The 20,183-nt window shown below is 57.2% G+C and overlaps 2 protein-coding genes across 3 annotated transcripts in view; both read left to right on the top strand.

Moving 5' to 3' along the window:
• Window positions 1-1,408: 1,408 nt before the first annotated feature.
• On the top strand, window positions 1,409-4,727 carry LOC130578736 (regulator of cell cycle RGCC-like). The gene is made up of 5 exons (XM_057375059.1): window positions 1,409-1,494; window positions 2,103-2,258; window positions 2,777-2,857; window positions 3,162-3,224; window positions 4,216-4,727. Exons 2-5 carry the CDS (start codon window positions 2,105-2,107, stop codon window positions 4,221-4,223), a joined length of 306 nt encoding a protein of 101 aa, XP_057231042.1. The 5' UTR covers window positions 1,409-1,494; window positions 2,103-2,104; the 3' UTR covers window positions 4,224-4,727.
• A 7,573-nt stretch (window positions 4,728-12,300) lies between these two features.
• The window catches only part of LOC130578725 (H(+)/Cl(-) exchange transporter 5), a 43,908-nt gene continuing 36,025 nt past the window's right edge, over window positions 12,301-20,183 (top strand). The window contains exon 1 of one of the 2 annotated variants that reach the window (XM_057375031.1): window positions 12,301-12,395. The gene's annotated coding sequence lies outside the window, so the exon portion shown is untranslated. Of the gene's footprint in view, window positions 12,396-12,428; window positions 12,499-20,183 lie in introns of those variants that run through there. The other variant, XM_057375032.1, reaches the window with a different exon arrangement.

Genomic DNA, 20,183 nt, shown 5'->3' with positions numbered 1-20,183 from the left:
GCTGGACATTCCGCTTGAGGGCAGCCCAGCACCGGCACCGGCCTGGCCACGGCCTCCCCCCACTGCACGGACACTCTGCCTCGAACGGGAGCAGCCCCTGGAGCTGCTGGAACACTGCTGGAGCTGCTCTATTCCAGCCTCCCTCCCCAGGCGGCTGCAAAGCTCATTCACAGAGCCTTGGTGTCACTCTGCAGASGCCCCTTGGCTTTTTCATGCTCCACATTCTGTTCTCGTGTGCTCTTTCCTCTGCAAGCCTTGGGGTTCACCTTAGAAACAATTGGGAAGTTCCTGTCTGGATGTTTCCAGACCCCCGATGCTGGCACAGGAGGGGTTGTTGCTGTTGGGGGTGTCTGCTTTGGGGGGGTGGCTGCTCTTGGGGCAGTGGTGTTGGGGCATGGTCAGTGTTTGGGGGTGTCTGCTGGTATTTGGGAGTGGTGGCTCTCAGGTCGATGGTCACTCTTTTGGAGTGGTCACTGTTTCGAGGGTCATTGCTGTTTGTGGGGTCACTGCAGTTTGGGGGTCACTCTGTTTGGGGGTCACTGCTGTTGGTGGGGTCACTGCTGTTTATTTGGGGGGCAGTTTCTGCTGTTTAGGGTGCAGTTGCTGCTGTTGGGGTGGCTCTGGCTGGTTCTCAGCACCAGCCCCACCCAACACACCCCGAGCCCCCCAGCACTGGCGGGGTCTCACAGGCACAGACAAGCCCTGGGCACCTGTGAGGGGTGCAACAGGGAACATCCGCAGGAGTGGGATCGCCTTCTCTGGTGAGAGATTTCAGAGTCAGCAGCAGTGAAAGCAGAGCCTGTGCTCTCCTTTTTTCACACCTCTGTGTCCCTCACATTGATCCAGGGCAGTGCCCACACACAGAGCTCTGGGCTTGACAGCTCACTGGGAAACCATGGGAGAGAATCAGGGAATCGTTGAGGTTGGAAAAGTCCTCYAAGACCAAGCCCAACCATTCCCCAGCACTGCSAAGGCCATCAYTCACCCATGTCCCTAAGTGCCACATCCACACAGCTGTTAAATCCTYCCAGGAAGGGGGACTCCACCACTGCCCTGGGCAGCTGTGCCAGGGCTGGACTATCTTTTCYATGAAKGAATTTTYCCCGATATCCAACCTGACCCTCCCCTGGCACKACTCGAGGCCGTTTTTCTCTTGTTCCCTGGGAGCAGAGCCCGACCCGCCGTGTTCCACCTCCCGTCCGGGGGGTGTAGGGAGCGGGCGGGTCCCCGCTGGACCCGGGACCGGGCGGGGGGGAGGGGCTGGGGGTGACCCCGGCACCGGAGTGGTTTGGGGGTGACCCCGGGGTGGTTCGGGGGTGACCCCGGGGCTCCCCTCGTCTGGCGCGGCCGTTAGGGAGGGGCGGAGCCTTCTGGAGACCCCGCCCGGCCCCGCCCAAGCCCCGCCCCCGGTGCGGGGCCAAAAGCGGCGGGACCGGGACCAGGAGCCGCTGCTGCCGCCGGGACCGGAGCGCGGGGAGCCCTGCAGGGCAGCCGGTGAGTGCCGAACCGAACCGAACCGAGCGAGCCGAGGGTGCCGCCTCCTCGGAACTCCCCCCGCAGGGCTCCTCTCCTGCATCCCCCCAACCTCGCTGCGCATCCCGCCGGCAGTGCCCGGGAGCGGGATGGAACCGGGGCTCCCGGGCTGTCCCGGCCGGGGATGGYGCCCCCCTACACCCCCTCCATGTGCCGCCAGGCTGCCCAGAGAAGCTGTGGCTGCCCCTGGATCCCTGCAAATGTTCCAGGCCAGGTTGGGCATTGGGGCTTGGAGCACCCTGGGACGGTGGAAGGTGTCCCTGCCCATGGAAGSGGGTGGAACGGGATGAGCTTTAAGGTCCTTTMCAAACTATTCTGGGATTCTATCAAGCCTGCCTAGGACCAGCCCTTACTGGGCTAGGCCCCAGCTCAGCTGCGGGATGAGCTGGAGGGAAGGCTGAGCTGTCCGTGRGAGGAGCTGGACGTGCTCAGACCAGTGCTGGCCACTGCCTCAGAGAGGGACCTGGAGCCTGGCTCTGTCCCATCCCAGCCTGGGCTGCTCCCGGGGGGCTTTTGCTGGCCCTGCCTGCCTGGTGGGTGYCCCAACCCCCTCGCCGTGTTGCCCCCAGCGATGGCTGAGGAGCTCAGTGARCTGCTGAGGGAGTTCGACGAGGTCATGGAGGACTTTGACCGGGGCCCTGCAAGTCAGTACCAGCAGCACCTGGAGGAGCTGAAGAGGAAAGCAGGACAGAGCGTGTATGACAGYGGCATCGATGAGCTGGAGAGTGAGTCTGGGGCTGGGGCATGATATCCATGGGCTGGAAAGGGAGTCTGGGGCTGGGGAATGAGGAGTCCTGGGTGAGGATGATGTCAGTCGGGGTGGGAGCTCTGTGGCTCCTCCATGGGAAGCYTCCTCCTGCTGATGCTCTCTGACTCGTCCCTGGTGGGCTGGATGAGCCACACGGGGTGATGACCACTGGACACTGGCCCAGGACCTGCCAACATCTGCCGGGGCTCCTTGGGCCAGGCTGGCTGCTGCAGGACTGTGGGAGGTTTTGGGATGACCAGCAGCTCAGAAGGACCCTGTAATAACCCCGTCCTTGTAATAACCCTGCCCAGACAACCTCTGCTGCTCTCTGGCCTGGCAAAGAAACTCAGTTCCATTTTTCCAAGTGTTCCTGGTGGCGGGGGAGGAGCAATGGGCCCTCCAAGAGCATGTSCCCCTGTGCCATGGGCCCTGCTCCTGCCAAGTGTTGGGCAGATGTCTGTGCCCAGGGCCAGGGGCTGAGCTCTGTGTCCACAGGTGCCAGCACATCCCCAGGGAGCAGCCTCAACTCCAGCGAGGAGCACCTCAACACCCCAGCTGACCCTTACGCCCCAAAAGGTGAGCCTGGCCCCCTCCAAGGGGTGTGCAGCACTGCCTTCTGCAAGCTCTGCTTGGCTTGGCAGTGACAGGCAGCCCCAGATAGGACRGTGCCCCTGGGGCTCTGCAGGGTGGGAAGGAGCCCTGGTGTGTCCTGGCAGGAGCCTGGAGGAGGCACAAGTTGGATTTGGATGTTCCCAGTTGAGGCTGGACTGGCTGGGACATAAACAGCTGGGGTAGCTGTGTTAGGAGTAAGGGGCTGGGGTCTTTCCTCTTCCCAGTGAGAGGAACTGAGGGAGAACCTGACCATGTTTTTCCCCRGCAGCTAAGCTTGGTGACACACAGGAGCTGGAGGAGTTCATCGCAGACCTGGATAAAGCCTTGCAGGGTATGTGCCCAGCTGTGGTCCCTGCCCTTCCCACAGGATGGGACACCTGGCCTGGGGCCCCTCCACTGGCCCTGCCTTGGTGAAGCCTGGCCAGCACCTCCTCTGCCTGGGGTCCGGCTGCAGGGGGCTTGGACCCTGCTTTGGCCACAGTGGTGGAACCCTTCCATCTTTTCTTTTGGTGAGGGGCTCATGGATGCCACCTCCYCATTCAAACTCTTTCAGTTTGGGAGGAAATTCCACAGCTTAAGTGTCCTCCCCTCTGCTGCCTCAGTTTCCCCCAGAGGAGGTGAAGAGCTGGCACCTGGGGGAGGGGACTGGGGACACAAAGGCCATGTTGGTCCTGGCAATGAAGCCCAGCAGCAGAGCCTGCAGAGCTATTGATGTTTTTGGGGAAATGCACAGGGACCTGCAGCCCTCTGCCTGCAGCCTCCCTCCAGCAGCTCAGAGGCTGTTCTTTGGTTGGGGGCGGAAGGTGAGCAGGAGGGAAAGAGGATCTTCCCTTGTGGTACATCCTAATGCCATGGAAACAGCCCCTGTGGAGGGAGGAGTGTGGCTCTGTGGTGGCAAGGAGGGCAATCTGCTCTCCTCCTGCTGATGTTTCCTCCTGGTGAGAGCCTGGGGATGTCCCTGGGGAAGGGGGGATGCTGTGCTGGGCATCTCTGGCATGTGTAYGCAGCAGCTCTACAGAGTTTGGCTGCTCCCCAATGGCTGCCTTGCTGGGGAAACTGAGGCAGAGGACACTTCCTCTCACAGGATCCCTGCGTGACAGGCTAGAGGCTGAGAGAACATGATTAACAAAATCTTTCTCCCCATGCAGACTATGTGAGGCACAGTTCTGGTATCTGTTCCCATCCCTGGTGTCCAGAATGAGGTGGCCAGTGGGAAGTGTTCCCCTGCAGGCCCCAGCCATGCTGGGATGGAGGGAGGGGAATTCCCCTACCCCAGATCTCTGACTCTACAGACTCTCACCCCCATCCATGTCCCCCTGCAGAGATGTGAGCTGTGGTTTGGACTCTGCAGAGGAGCAGCTCCAGCCCAGAGCCTCCGTGATGCTGCCATTGCTTCTGCGCCCCTGGCAGGGGTGGGGACAGCTCCCTGGACAAGGATGGGCAGTGGGGCTGGATCCGGCCGTGGGACAGYGGTGGCAGTGCCCTGCCAGTGCCAAGAGAGGACAGCCCTGGGTGGACACCAGGCCCTGCCCTGCACAGGGCCTGGTGGCTCCTGGGACCACGGGGTCTGGGGCGTCTGGGCTGCTGCTGAAGCCCCCTGAGTGATTTTGGGAAAGATCAGCTTGCAGGACATCAGCGTGGCCTTGGTGTCCCCTCCAGGCTGGAAGCCCTGTTCCTTGGTGGTATCTGCCACCATTGACCCTTTGCACAGGGAGCTCCAAATCGGGCCCCACCCTGCCCCATAAGTGCCTCTGCCCCAGCTACTGCTGTAAATACTGTAAAGAAGATGTTTTGTGCTGTACAGAGGGGAYGGGTTTCTGTGAACAGGATTTTAAACCTCTGCTCGTCTGTGTCCATCTTTTTCCATTGGTAGGGGTGGGAGCAGGGGTGCCTGGGGCTGCCAGCTGGTGGGACTGGCACTGGAAAAGGGGGAGAGCTCTGGGAAGCAAGGYCAGCAGAATGTGCCTGTCTGAAGGGGAGAATGGGACTGGGAATCCCTGGTCCTCCATTTCTCTTGGTCAGTGTGGGGTGGAGGAGGGGGTCATGTCCAGCTCTTTCTCCCTTTGCTCAGGGAGGTGGGGCACTACCTGATCCTCCTGCTGGGATGGATGGCACTGCTCCAGGGTCCTGCTCCCAAATGGAGGTGCCCCGGTGCCACTTCCTYGGGATATTGCCCCTGGCTGCAGCCCCAGGAACGAGTCCCCCAGGATGTGGGTTTGCTGCCCTGTAGCGACCTGAGCTTGGAGTGAGGTTTGGCCGCTGAGTGGGATGATGGGTCCCCCCGAGATTCCCCTCCTGGATTTTCCCCGCTGGAGTTTCCCATCTCCAGGAGCTGCCACCATGGGCACTGAGATAGCAGAAGAGGAACATGTGGCTCTGCTCGTCCCCCTCTTTCCCTATGATCTCTGTGTGGAGCAGGGTCACGTGTGCCTCTGCTGCAATTTGTCTGAGCAGGAAATGGGCAGTTTCGGTTTMTTCCCTCATCCCTGGTCCATGGGTGCTGAGCAGGAGGGATGTGGGACACCCCCTCTRTCCTCCCCAGGACTCTGAGCATGCACAGATCCAAACCTGACAGTGCTGATCCAGCAGGAGGGTGGCAGCCCCAGAGCCCTGGGCAGGGCAGGTGAAGGGACACTTTGCTGCTGTTCCCACACTGTGTGATGTGACTGCTGATGGCCCAAACAGACCCTGAGGGGCAGCCAGGAGATGGAGTGAGAGAGTGTTCCAAGGGGGGATGTCAGAGATGTGTCTGCAGCACTCAAGAGATCCGCCCGTGATGCCCACGGGGACACACAGCTCCCATCACTGGGGCCTGGGTGGCATGGGGGCTGTCCCCACCATGCTGATGGCAGCACCCCCGTGTCACTGAGGGCATTTTTCCCCTCTGAGTCACTGGACTCAGCATTTTGCCCTCACTGTCGTGCTCTGACTCTGCTGTTTGTTCCACCCACGGTCCCATTCTGTCCCCAGTCCTCACCAGCTCCTCCTCAGCCTGTGTGGGAAGGGGCTTTAAACCTGCCACACCCAGCACAGTCCCAATGGGTCACAGCACTGCTCGGGCTGCCACTGTCCCCAGCTCCCATTCGCCCCTTTCCACCCCTATAGCAGTTGACAAATGTTGCCAAGCTACAGAAATAAATATTTTCCAGCCCCAAACCTGCTGAGGCCCACAGTCCCTGCAGCCACAGCACAACTCTGATGAAGCTCTGAGGTTTGTTTGTTATGGGGGTTGCCAGGAGCAGGTTGGGATGTCRCCCTGGGCTCCTCCAGCCYCTTGGGATYGSGGTGGGTGGGCTGCTGCCCATGTCCCATGTGTGCAGGAGCCTTGCTGGGGCTCAGGGCACCTCCTGCCACAGGGACACAGCTCTCAGCATCTGGGGAGGCAGGATGTGCCAYTGGGCACCCCACAGTGCCAACTCTGTGTGTGGGATGACACGAGACCTAATGCCAGCCCTGTCCTGCCCAGCCCACCAGCAGCAGCTCAACCTAAGCTGCCCTGCTGGGCTTCCCAGGGTGGTGGTGGGATCCCCATCCTTGGAAATGTTCAAAACAGCATGTTAATGGGACACTTGGGGACGTGGTTTAGGGGAGGCTCTGGCAGTGCTGGGGGATGGCTGGACTCAATGTTCYTGGAGGGCTTTTCCCACTGAAATGATGCTAAGGTTCTGTTGCCTCTGCACACCRCTGAAACAGCTCCCTTTGGGCACATGGACTTCTCTGAGAGGATAAAGGGTGGATTTTTTTTTTCATGGGAACCCCAGGAAAAGCTTGGGGACACAGCAAGGTGGTGGGTGGCACCAAGATGGAGGTTGGTGACATCTACTGACCCACAGAGGGACAGTTGTCCAAGGGCTGTTGTGCAGCCCAGGAGGACCCCTGACCCCTCTCACACTCCCCAGGGGGCTGAGGCTGAGTAGGGTGGTGGGCTGGGGATAGAGGGTCTGGTGTGTGGTAGGGTCTGTGTGTCACAGAGTCCATGGGTTGCAGAGTCCGTGGGTCAGAGGGTGTGTGGGCTGCAGGGTCAGCGGGTTGCAGGGTCTGTGTGTCACAGGGTCCACGAGTTGCAGGATCTGTGGGTTGCAGGGTCTGTGTGTCACAGAGTCCACGAGTTGCAGGGTCTGTGGGCTGCAGGGTCTGTGTGTCACAGGGTCCATGGCCTGCAGAGTCCGTGGCCCTGCACGTGCCCTGGAGGTGCTGCAGAATCCATCAGTGTGCACAYGCACGTCCTGCAATACAGGCAGTTCCTCCCCAGGGCCCTGCTCCCCACAGCAGCTCGGCGGGGGCTGGAGCAGGGCCAGGGAGCACTGGGAGCAGCTGGGATGGTCTTGACGTGGTGTGGGGCTCTGCAGAAAGCCCTGAGAGGGGTTTGGACCTGCCTGCTGGCACCCACCCTCTGGGCACACTGGCACATGAAGGTGCAGGGGCTGCCCAGGGGGTGTTGGACCCCCTAACATCACCTGGGGGCTACTGGTCCAGCCTCTCGGGGGGCAGGCAGCCTCCCATTCCCACGTGGAAAAGCACCCCAGCCCAGGCCTGGGCAGGCTGCAGTGGGACTGTGGTGCTGCACAKGGCCACCAGCAAGGCTGTCACTGCTCCCTGTCACGGTCCCCAACAGCCCCTGAGCATTTTCTCAGAAGCGACGGTGCAGGAAGCGGGTACCAGAGTCAGGCAGCTCATGAGGCCGCAGCTGCGCCCACAGACACGGCATTTCCGGAGCCCAGGGCCGCTTGCCAGCCGAGAGGCGCTGGGTCCCACACGCTTGCTGCCCCGGTGAGCCCCTTTCCCAGGCTGTGGGAGCAGATCTCCTGGCTTCCCTGGGACCTGGCTGGAGTGCTGGGACACGGAGGTGACAGTGTTAGTGGAGGTGGCCCTGCTGGCAGTCAGTCACCTCTGCCATACTGCATGGCAAGCACCACCCTGGGGCAGGTGTCCCTGTGTGTCCCTGCTCTCCCCTCCCTGGTATCCCCGGGAAGAAGGGACRGATGGAGGCATCCCTGGAGGCAATCCCGCCCTGCAGGTGCCAGGGCTGCTGTCAGTGCCTGGGGCTGCTGGAGCTGGAGCAGCTCTTCAGCCTGCCCAGGTGGGATGGTGCTCAGTGAAGCTGCTCYCACCTGGAGGGATCTCCCCAGACACTGAGGGGGCAGAAAGAGTCACCAAGCCTCACCTAAAAGATGTCTTTGTCATTTAGAGACATTTAGAGAGGAACCCCAGCCCTCTGGGGAAGGGAAGTCCCCAGCTGCCCAGATAGTCKGGCTGTGATGATGGAGGAAGCTGTAACTATTTTGGGATACAGTCTAACCCCAGGGATGCCACCAGCTTTCAGTCCTATGAAGCCTCCACACATTTTTATGGAATCATAGAWWGGTTTGGGTGGRAAAGGACATTAAAGCCCATCTCAATCCATCCCCTGCCACAGACAGGGACACCTCCCACTGTCCCAGGCTGCTCCCAGCCCCARTGTCCAGYCTGGCCTTGGACACTGCCAGGGATCCAGGGGCAGCCWCAGCTTCTCTGGGCACCCTGTGCCAGGGCCTSCCCAYCCTCYCAGGGAACAATTCCTTCCCAAGATCCCATCTATCCCTGCCCTCTGGCACTGGGAAGCCATTTCCTGTGTCCTGTCCCTCCATCCCTTGTTCCCAGTCCCTCTCCAGCTCTTCTGGAGCCCCTTTAGGCACTGGAAGGGGCTGTGAGGTTTCCCTGGTTCCTTCTCTTCTCCAGGTGAGCASCCCCAGCTCTCCCAGCCTGGCTCCAGAGCAGAGGGGCTTCAATCCTCAGAGCATGGTGGGATCTTTCCACATTTACAGGAAAGAGAGGAGTTTGGCCAGAAATTTAGAGTTTTCAGGGGGTTGTGAAGATCCTCCGCAGTGCTGGGACTGTGCTGACCCTGGGAAGAGGCCCCGGAGAGCCTCTATGTGCCCTCCAGCTGCCCAGGGAAGAGAAAAGCTCCCCTCTGCCAGGGACACCAGCACCCATGGATGGAAGGAGACAGGCTCTCTGCAGTCCTTGGGGAGATTCAGAGCCCTGGGGCCAGGGATTGGTTTGGTGTTTCTTTCTGTGGCCGCTGTTCCCTGCTCCCCCTCTGACTTCATCCTGTGTATCTGAAGAGACAATGCCGGCGGTGGTGGCCAGCACAGCATCCTGTCCCCTCGTGGTCGTTCCCCGCCCCCCGGTCCCTGGTCACTTCCCGGGATTGTTCTGCTCCCCTCAGCGAGGGCTGCCTGTGTCCCCCAGGGAGGACAGGGATGAGCCGCACGTGTTGAGTGCCTGATGGAATTTCATTCAGCCTTGGAGCACGGCCGGGCCACGGGATGGAGCAGGTAAAAGTCTTCCTGTCCCTGAGCTTTCTCCTGCCACCCTCTGCTCCATCGGGAGCTGTCCAAACAGCACGAGCCCCATTCCCATCCCAGCCCAAACCCTTGCCTGACGTCACAGAGCCTGAGCCGGGCCGGGGCGAGCTGAGGGAACAGTGGATCACGGCTGAACCAGGCCAGGCTCCCTGCTTGTTTAGCTGGCATTAACCTCAGATTTAAACTAATTAATCCAATACCAGGAGAATCCAGCCTGTGTCACCATTCCCTGGCTCTGAGCCTCCATTCAAGCAGGGGCTGAGTCTGCAAATACCCCTCCTTGCCRTAATTCCCTGATTTCTACTCCCAGAGGCTGGCAGCCTGTTTCAGCTGTTCTTTGGACCCGGAATATCTGCTTTTTTCCATGTAGTTCATGGTGTTTTGGGATGCCCAGCCACTTGCTCCTTCCTCACTGTGTCCCACAAGTCTCCGTGTCCTGCCTGTCTGACTGCCATGGGGAATGTTTACATTGCAAAGTTCAGCTCTTTTCCCATTTGGCTGTGATATTTACTTTTTTTTGGGATGTGTTCTTAGAATTCGGGTCTAGTTAGGTTTGRGWGGGACCTCAAAGCCCATCCTATTCCACCCCCTGCCATGGCCAGGGACACCTTCCACTGTCCYGGGCTGCTCCAAGCCCCARTGTCCAACMTGCCAGGGWTCCAGGGGCAGCCACAGCTTCCCTGGGCASCCTGTGCCAGGGCCTSCCCACCCTCACAGGAAAGGATTTCTTCCCRTATCCCATCAATCCTTGCTCTCTGTCCATCTGAAGCCCTTATTCATTGCTCTCTGTCCGCCCCAGCAGCATTCCAGCCATCAGTCCCCMGATAAGCGATGCTGGGCAGTGCTGGCAGCCACTCAGTGCAGGACCAAGTGGGCGAAGCATCCTCCTGCTCATCCCTGCAGCCCTGCATGGTCCAGAGCATCCCTCCTCGGTGTGGTCAGCTCAGAGCTTGTTCTGAGTCCCCTTGATCCCTCTGGGACAGCAGCTCCAGCCTGTTGGTCAGCTCTGTCCAGTTGCATTAGGGGCTGACCAGGTTGTTTCCTTCCTGAGCATTGCCCTGGGTTATCCCAGCCTGGGAAGAGCAGGAGCAGCAGGGAAAGCAGCACCCCTGCCCTGGGTGGCCTTTCCAAGAGCAGTGCTGGAYCTAGGGTGGCCCAGGGCATTCAGGGATAGCTCCTGGAGTGCTTTGGGCTGGGGTCTGCAGGGATGATGTGGGTGAGAGATGAGGATCTGCCCTAGCAGGAGAGGCAGAGGGCATTGGGTTCATCCTGCAATGATGCCAAGGGCCAGTGCAGGCAAGCTGGGGGGATGCGGGATGCTCTTAACTTCCCCCTGGCCACGTGTTTCCAGCTTCTGCTATTTCAGGGCTTCCTGTTTCCCTGAACAAAGTGGCTTCCTAGCAGGCTGGGCCAAACCTGGGGCTGTCCCTGCTTTAATGGAATGGGACTGGGCTCCACATCCAGCCAGGGGGACTTGTTCTTCCTTCTGGTGGTGCTCCTGAGCGTGGAAAACAATGGGCAGGAAACTGGGGATGGCGTCTGTGTTCCTCCCCTAYGGAGCAGCCCGGTCTTGGGACAAAAAGAGGGGACCTTTTCTCTCCTTGCAGTTCCCTGGGGGGAGCATGGAGCCAGGTGGGGATTACTTCTGCCAGGTAACAACTGCCAGGACAAGAGGAAATGCCTCMAATTGTGACAGGGGAAGTTCAGGCTGGATATTGGGAAAATTCCTTCATGGAAAGGGTGCTCCAGCCCTGGCAGCTGTGGGGTGCCCATTCYTGGAGGGATTTWACAGCCGTATGGATGTGGCACTTGGGGACGTGAGACAGTGGTGGCCTCGGCAGGGCTTTTCCAACCCCTCAAAATTCCATGATTTTGTGATCACTCCAGGGCTCCGTGCTCCTCTGGGCCGTCTCCCAGCAGGGTCCGGCCACGCTTCCAGACCCGGAGGACGGCCGGCGCTGGACTCCGCTCCTGCCCGGGGCGCTGCTGCCCTCTAGTGATCCCCGCTGCTGGCGCTGGGGACACTGGAGGCACTGGCAACACTGGGGTTCTAGCCCGGGCTTCTGGGGTACTGGGGACACTGGTGGCACGGGGCCAACGGTGGCGCTGGGAGTACTGGGGACATTGGTGGCACAGGGTGGGCTCTGGTGGTGGGGCTGCGGGGCGGGGTTGGCTTCTACCGGGGCCGTCACTGCTGCTGATGAGGATGCACGTCCCTGGATTGTCCCTAAAATCTCCTGCCGCTCGTTCCTCCGTGCCAGCGCTTGGTCCGAGCAGAAGGGAAACTGAGGCACGGTGACCTTCTCCCGGCGCTCCTRGCAACTCCAGCTCCGGTGTTCCCGGGCTGGGACGAGGATGGAGCGAGAATTCGAGAGGCAGGCACCGGTGGGTGTAGCCAGGGCGGGGGGCTGGGCTGGGGSAGCCGGGTTAGGAGGGGTCCGGGGCCGCCGGTTCTGCTGGAGACCGGCCCGCCTGAGGAACGGGGCATGGAGCCCTTCCGGGACAGGACACGGGGAAATCAGTGATGGGGAAGGGTCAGCGATGGGGGGTCAGCAAGGGGGGAGCATCGGTGGGATCGCTTCTGGGGACACCAGAGGTGGGGGGCAGGGATAGGAGGTCAGTAGCAGTGTGGGCGGTCAGTGATGGGGGTCAGTGATGGTGATCAGTGATGGGGGGTCAGCAGCAGTGTGGGGGGTCAGTGATGGGGGGTTAGGGATGGTGTTCAGTGATGGGGGGTCAGTGACGGGGGCTCAACAGCAGTGTGGGGGGTCAGTGACGGGGGGCCCGACGTTGGGTGCCAGCGATGGGAGGGAGCGGATAGGGCAGGACAGAGCTGCCGCGATCCCCCGACCTCTCTACCTCGGCCTCGGCCCCTCCGGTCCGGTCGGGTCCGGCTCCCGGGGCCGCTCTCCCTCCCCTCGTCCCCACCCCACAAAACAAGGCACTGCCGCTTTACCAGCCCGGTGCCCTGACCCAAGATGGCGGCGGCAGGGTCCGCCCGTCCTCCAACTGCGCCTGCGGGGGGCGGGGCCCCGGCGGGTCACGTGCACAGATCGCCCCGCCCCTTCCGGCCGCCCGCCCCGCCGGAGGAGCCGCCGGAGGGGCCGCGGGCGCCAGGCCCGGGACGGGCCAGGCCGGAGAGAGCGGGGCCGCAGGTACGGGGAGAGGCCGTGGGCCGGGACAGGGCTGCAGTGAGCTCTGAGGGCGGCAGCGCGGTCTCTCTGCGTCCCGGTGTGTGCGGCCGTGCCCTGAGCCACGGTAGGGAGAAGCGCAGCCGCCTCAGCAGGAGTTTTGGCRGAAGGCGGTGTTGGAAGCTCAGGGGAACGGCGGAATTGGGGGGTTGTGGATCCCCGCGTCGGGCAGGGCCGTGCTGTGACTGACAGGTGTCAGTGGCTTCCAACTGCCAGAGGGCAGGGTTAGGTGGGGTATTGGGRAGGAATTGTTCCCTATGAGGGTGGTGAAGGCCTGCCATAGGTTGYCYAGAGAAGCTGTGGCTGCCCCTGGATCCCTGGAAGTGTCCCAGGCCAGGCTGGACGGGTCTTGGRGCTCCCTGGGATAGCGGAAGGTGTCTCTGCCCGTGGCGGGGGGTGGAAGAGAATGGGTTTTAAGGTCCCTTCCAACCCAAACTCTTGTGTGACTCCGTGAGTCTTTAGTGTGGAGTGCCAGCAGCCCCCCTGCCCCAGGTGCAGGGCTGACCCTGCTCCACAGTATAGCCTGGAAAGAGCCCTGTGTCCTGGCTGGGCTTCCTTGCTTGGGACCCTCTTCTTCCAGCAGTTCCAGAAAGTGCCAGAGTGGAGGCAGGAGCAGCTGATTTTTGGGAGAAGGTACTGCTACAGCTTGTTGGATGGATAAATGCCCCTCTGGAATGGTCACTGACCTCTTCGTGGGGAAATGCTGGTGCTGGGGGTGGAGAATGGGATGGAGCTCCCGTTCAGGGAGCTGTACAGGGACGGGATTCTGTCTTGTCTGTCCCTGCTGCAGTGCATGGGGCAGAGCTGGTTCCTGTTTGGGTCTGTGTGGGTTCTTAAGGAAAACTCCCCTCTGAATGAACATCCAGGAATAGACAGGGTGAKAAATAGAGCAGCTGGAATTTGGGAATCCTGTGACCCAATGTGTTCCCAGCTGCTGAATGCTGTGAGCTTTGCCTTGTCCAGGCTTTAAAGCTGTTCCTAATCTTGGAGCTTGTTCCTCAGGTTTTTGCAGCCAGAATGAAATGAATGATTCAGGTTTTTACAACTGTTTAGAGCAGGTGTTTGTGGAATGCACAGTTTGGAATTTTCCRGGTGTTGGTCGTTCTGTTCCAGGCTCAGAGGTTTGTGGGACGGGACTGGGAGCACCCAGGAGGTCGTGGGGACGTGGCTGGCAGACACTGCTGTTCCTCTGACTCCCTTTGTTCCCACAATGACTCAAAAGAGGATTGTTTTTGTTTTCAAGTGCTGCATGAATGGTGCTTGTGTAGAATAGAGAATTGTTTTAAATCCTTTGGGATGCAGCAGCCAGATCATCTGGCTGTGCTGAGCTGCCCCCTTGGGAATGGCCCCCACCCTCTGGCACAGGGCAGGGAATGGGCTGTGCTGTGTGACCTCACTCGGCTGCACCAAAGTTCCTTTTGGGATATGAATTACCCAGGATTTTGTGGCATTGTCAGTGAAAGTTATTCTCCAGGAGTTGAAGTGGTTTGGGAGCAGCTCCCAGGCAAAAGTGGGCTGTTTACTGGAGCTGTGCTGTACATGCCCCTTGTGCCTTACTCTGCACAGCTTGGAAATCTCCTTTGGTTTCTGAGTGGACTCATGATCTTCAGCTGCCCGAGCACTCAGAGGTTGGAAAATCACTGTGGGCCCTAAAATTCCAAAGCTTATTCCTCTGTGTTTTTTATAGCAGGTTTGTGGGAAGTTGTGCCAGAGGTGCTTTTCCTTTTCCGTGTCCCTCTCTGTACAGCTGTGCTGCTACTCCCTSGTGCTCTCTGCTGCTAGGACCTCTTGGCAACTCCTTTGTCTTTCAGAATGGGGTAATGCTGCAGGGAAAGAACTGCTTTCCACCTAAACACTTTCCTGGGTCCTTCTCCAGCATTATTTGTTCCATCCCATTTGGCCCGGATTGTTTTTTATTAAAAAAAACAAAAACTAAGAAGCCACAAAGCTGGCAATTGAGTAAGAAATGGGTCTGTAGTGTGGATATTTCAGGAAGTCTCTGTCAGAGATACAGGATTCCTTTGGCTTCAGCTGCCTTGGCAGGGCAGGAGGTGGTTGTGCAATGACCAAGGTGCCAGGGCCGCTTGCAATTAGCTGAGGTTAAAGAGCTGCTCAGCATGAACAACTGGTTTGATGGGAGGGATCCTGGGATGAGCCCTTGGATTGGCAGCTGTTGGCACCTGAGCTGAGGAATGGATCAGCAGAGTGGCTCCAAAAATTGGGGAGGCCTCGGTGCAGGGGGCAACGGTGCTGGCATGGGCCAGTGCTGGGTGGCTTCATGCCTGGCATGCCTGGAATTATCTCCCGAGCTTGTSCTGCTGCTTCTGCTGGTTATGATGGGGAGATGGTTTCAGTGCAGGGTGATGCACACAAATTCCCTTTATTCACCTGGGAATAGCTTTTTTAAGGATGCATCTGTGCAGTTGGTGGTGGCCCTGCAGATAGAGGGGCTGCAGCTACTTGGCTCTCAAGGATCACCTGCTTCTTCTGTTCCTTTGCCTTGCATCCACCTTCATCCCTCATTCCACAGATTCTTTTCCTCTGCCACAGTCCCTCGTTTTCTTCTTCCATCCCATGTTGTCGAAAGTGGCACTRGCTGTGTCTTCAGCTGGGTAAAGGAAGGCAACCTATTGAGGGAAGGTAACCAGTCCCCCAAAATTCCTCACCTGGAGCATGGTCACACAGAGTACATCATGCAGAGTCCCATGTCCTTTGGGTGTTCTGGGAGTTGGCCAGGATGTCTGCAGCTGCAGGCTGCCTGGACAGGTGAGGGCTGGCACTGACTGACCTTGCCATGCTCTGGTCATGGACTCATCCAGCAAGTTTGTCCAGGAGTTGGAATTCAGGTCTGAGTGCAGAGGTGACAGYATGGGTTTGAGTAGTTGTGTGCATCACACTTTTAATTATTTCCTCTGGGATAACAACCTACTCCTGGTGTGCAGCACAGCCTCGAGTGCAAATGTTTCTAAGGGACTGCGAGCCCTGGTTTTATAGATCATGGAATCGTTTGGGTGGGAAGGGACCTTAAAGCCTGTCCAGTTCCACCACCTGCCATGAGCAGGGACATCTCCACTGTCCCAGGCTGCTCCCAGCCCCAGTGTCCAGCCTGGCCTTGGGCACTGCCAGGGATCCAGGGGCAGCCACAGCTTCTCTGGGCACCCTGTGCCAGGTTCCCCATTCTCATAGGGAACAATTCCTTCCATCTATCCCATTTATCCYGGCCCTCTGGCAGTTTAAAGCCATCATTCCTTGCTCCCCATGGATGAATACGTGTTTTATTTGGAACAAAGATSCTACATGTGTACCTGGAATTCAGGGGAAGGAGCAAGGGCAGCCGAGCACTTTGGTGCCATTTTGGGATGAGTTATTTCCATCATATCCCTAATTTTCTCCTTAATAGTCCCTTTTCCTTTTCATGGCTTTTCCTCCAGAATATTTGGACCCAGAAATGTCCCAGTTTGCTGTGGAAGGTGAGGTTGGAATGTGTGTCCTGGTTTGGGAGGAGGTTGGAACCATCCCTGGAAATTCAATGGGTCTGGAGAGCAGCTTCAGTGTTGTGCTAGCCCTGTGGTGTTGTGCCAGCCTGTTCTGCCTCAGTTGATGAGGTTCAGGGCTRTGATCCAGCACTTCCAAAGGGTTGGCTTTATTCCTCCCTTTTTCAGGAACTTCAGTAACTTGTTTGTTACTTAACCATCAGCAAGGAAGGAGAGTTTATAGTTCAGGTCAAGGAGGTGCCTGTGAGCAGAATGAGATCCAATGGTTTGACAAAAATATACAAAATCATCTCCATTTCGTGTGCTGAGCCACTGGGATGGATATTGTGGAGAGAGAGGGCTTGGAAAGGTACCTGGTGTGCTTAGCTCTTGCCATGTGCCGGCTGTAATTCCCACTGCAGTTGGCAGCAATTCCAGGTCATTCTCGTGGCTTTCCAGAGGCTCAGCAGCAGCCCTGGCCTGGGCTCTGACTCTCCTCCCCTGCCCCTTTCCCTCACCTCAGGAAGGCTTTTCCAGGCTGTTCTCTCCGAGGATTTTGTGCGAGTTGGGTGTTTTATGTTCTTTGTGCCCAAAAATCCACTGTTAAACCTTTTGTAGCCAGTATTTCAGTATTTTTGAGATTTTCTACCTTGCTGAATAGGAGACAGAGCTGCATCTCTCCAGACTGAGTCCATGTGGTTCTGTTTGGATTTTGGGGTGTGCTTTAGTGTCTCCTAAAAACAACACCAAAAGGAAGGTGTTCTGCTGGAAGAGATCCAGTTCTGGGTGTTCACAAAGCATGGAATGGCAGGTTTCCAGCTGGGACTTGGTGCAAGCATGACACTAAACTGGACTATAAAATACAGTTGGAAATACCTGTTAGAGTCCTGGTTTTGTAGCCATRATAGTCCTTAAAGCAATAAAGGGAGAAAGGAAAGGACTGGGAAAGAAGAGAYGGTGTTTGAGGTGAGATGATATTTTATCAATGGTTATTTGGCTTTTTTTTGACCTGGCACAATTTTGGGCATCAGCTTTCTCTGTTAGATCTGTATCAGCAGATCCTTTTTTCTTTTTGAATTCTAGAAAAGTAACTAAATGTAGCCAATACAGGACRAATAGCATAGGTATAAGGTGTGTAATCCAAACATGAAGATCCTCTGATGGTGAATGGACAGTTTGTGACTCCAGGAGGGATGTTTATAAAAAAGTGGAAATGGACTTACAAAATACTAAAAAACAAACACACGAACCAGTAACTTACTTATTTATTAACTCATTTGTTGCACAGAGAAGCTGTGGCTGTCCCATCCCAGGAAGTGTCCAAGGTTGGACAGGGCTTGGAGCAACCTGYGATGGTGGAAAGTGTTCCTGCCCATGGCAGGGAGATGAATTTTCAGGTTGCTTCCCACCCCAGTCATTCTGGAATTCCGTGCTTCTAGGTATTAACATTGTCTCGTCTGCATCCAGGCCATTTTCCCGTTGCTTTTTTGATGGATGTGCTGGGCCTGGTTTCACACACTGTTGTGAACTGGGATGAATCCGTGGGGCTGCACCCTCTGGACCCCATCCCAATGAGAGGATGGAGAGAGGTCCCGAAGCCACTTTAATGCCATCTAGGAACCCCTGAGCCCACTTCTCCTCAGTGTGGACCTTGGCTGTGGCTCCTTGAGCACGGGCTCTGGACTCTTCTTGCAAATTCATCCAAGGAGCAGCCTGACCCTGTAACAAAATCTGCCTGTAGGGATGTACCTGCATCCCAGCGCTCTCCTGGGGAAACAGCTGACCAAGAGGACATCTGTGGTTGTGTTGTAGTTTAAGACTAGAATTCTGGCAGGAGGAGCCYTCATCCACAGCTCTGATGTGTTCGGGATGGAAGCTGTGCCACTTGAGCTCCTAATGCTCCACAATGAAAAACACCCCTCTTTATTCTGGCTGTTTCCCTCTATGTCATGTATTAGTCACACTCTTCCTGTGTGCTGGGAGGGTGGATGAGTGGGGTGACAGCTGCATGGATGGTGTGGAGGGTTTGCTGGCCCAGGATGCCTGTGGACACCTGGGAGTCATTGCTTACCAGCCACACAGGTATGTTGGGACCACAAGGTGATCCTCCTACACGGAGCTGTGACACTGTCCTGGATTCCCAAAGAGGCTGGGGATGGTAGAGAAGCCCTTGTTGTGTTTCAATATGGAGTCTTGAAAATACAGTTTAGAGTCCAGCAGCAACCTCCCCTCCACTGGTCACACACTATCTGTGAATTTGGTGTTGGGCGTTTTCATGTTGAGCTGTTTTTAGTCAAAACATTAAGCAAAAAGAAAAAAGATCTAAGTGATTGTGAGGAAGCTCCTGGGAAGAGGTGGCTGAGCTGAGATTGTGGCTTTTTAAGAGAGCTAAAATGGTAATGACAGAAAGTTTAGGAGGAAAAAAGTAATTTTYCTGGTGAAACCAATGGATAGAGTAGGTAAGTGTGAGTAAGTAACCAAGAGATGTTCCTGATCGTGAATTGTGAAGTACCAGTGCTCCCAGCTCAGCTGGATTTGTGCTAAACAAGGTTTGTTTTGGCTTTTGGAAGATTGATGCTGCTTCTGAAGAGGACTGGCAGTGCCTCTGGGCACAGCTGTGCACTCACCTCCGTCTGTCCCTGCTGCTGGGGTTGTGGCTCGGGTGGGGTGGTTTTGGGATGGGTGTGGTGCTGTTTATCTCCATTTGGGTATTGCAGTGTCCTGGACTGAGGGGCAGAAGCTCTGTGGAATAGTAGAMTGTTCAGAAGAGGTGATGCTGGTGTGGATGTGAGGATGTGGACTGTGTGTGTCTGTGCATCGTGGGATGGCAGTGAATCCCACAACACCCTGAGTCAGGARTGCCTGGGAAACACAAGCTGTCACAGGATTCACGTGCTGCTCTCTGCCATGACCTGGTGACACGTGACAGCCCCTGTTAGGAAGGATGTCAGACCAGAACCTGGAATATTATCCCCTGTGCCCCGTGTGAGTACGTGTTGGAGAACAGCAAAAGGGCCGCAAAGAAGCCCTAAAACAAACCAAGTCTTTGTGTTCAGCTTGTGCTGGTAGGATTCCCAGTTTCTCTCAAACCTCCTATTGTTTAGGCTGGCGTGGCCGGACAGCCCTGGCCCAATGCACTCAGCATTCCTGGGGTGTATTTGCCTTTGCTGGGGCAGCTGCTGAGGGTGAGAGGCTGCCTGGAGAGGTCAGCCTTGTGCCAGGGCCAGCACAGCTCTGAGCTTCTGGCTCAGCGGGGACAGCTTCTCCAGGATCCTGCTCCTGCAGCGCAAGGCTGGGGGAGTGCCTGAGCCCTCCTTGGCCACCGTGGGAATGGAACTGTCATAGAATCCTGGAATGGTTTGGCTTGGAAGAGATCTTGAAGACCATCTACTGCCACAGGCAGCGACACTTTCCACTAGAACCAGGTTGCTCCAAGCYGCATCCAGCCTGGCTTTTGACACTTCCAGGGGTCCAGAGGCAGCCACAGCTTCTCTGGGAACCTGTGCCAAGGTCTCACCACCCTCCCAGGGAAGAATTTTTTCCCARTATCCCACTTAACCCTGCCCTCRGGGTGAAGCCATTCCCCTTGTCCTGTCTTTCTAGGCCCTTGTAAATTTGGTGTAGTTTACTCTCTATCAAAGTGGTGTCTGGTTGTAGTCACTTCAGACAGCACAGGGAATTGTGGAGGGAATGGCTGGGAAAAATAACATTGTCTTGGACCTGCCTAAGGCAAATCMTTGGCTCTTTTGTCACAGCATGGGGACATAGGGCTGGCCCCTCCCTGGGGTATTGAATTTGGCAGYACAGTTGTCCATGAGCCTTCTCAGTTCAACTCCTCCTGCACAGGGTTCCATGTTTTGAGGGCTGAAATGCAACAAAATCTAWACTGTCTCTCTCAGTTCACACATAGATGGTGTTTCTCCCTTGTGGAGTCCCTTCCTCTGCTCCCAGGCAGGGAAATGAGGGCATTTTTTAATGTTAGAGGGAGTCTGTAGAGCGATGATGTTGCCCAGAGAGGTTGTGGACTCCCTGTCCCTGACAGTGTCCAAGGCCAGGTTGGATGGAGCTTGGAGCAACCTGGGATAGTGGAAGGTGCCCATGATAGGGGTGGGATGAACTTTGAGGTCCCTTCTAACSCATGCCATTGCAGAAAACTTTCTGAAAGCCTGGCTTTGCTGGCTCTCAGCCAGGCACCAGGAGTGTTGACCTAGCAACTAAATGCTGTATTTTTCTCTCTCTCTTTTTTTTTTTCTTTTCTTTCCAGTTACAATTGGCTTAT

The sequence above is a fragment of the Malurus melanocephalus genome, unplaced genomic scaffold, assembly GCF_030028575.1.
Source record: "Malurus melanocephalus ecotype Western Australia unplaced genomic scaffold, MMel_1.1 scaffold_237, whole genome shotgun sequence".
Taxonomy (NCBI): domain Eukaryota; kingdom Metazoa; phylum Chordata; class Aves; order Passeriformes; family Maluridae; genus Malurus; species Malurus melanocephalus.
The sequence above is the reverse complement of the archived record's forward strand: the minus strand, read 5'-3'. Positions and strand labels throughout refer to the sequence as shown.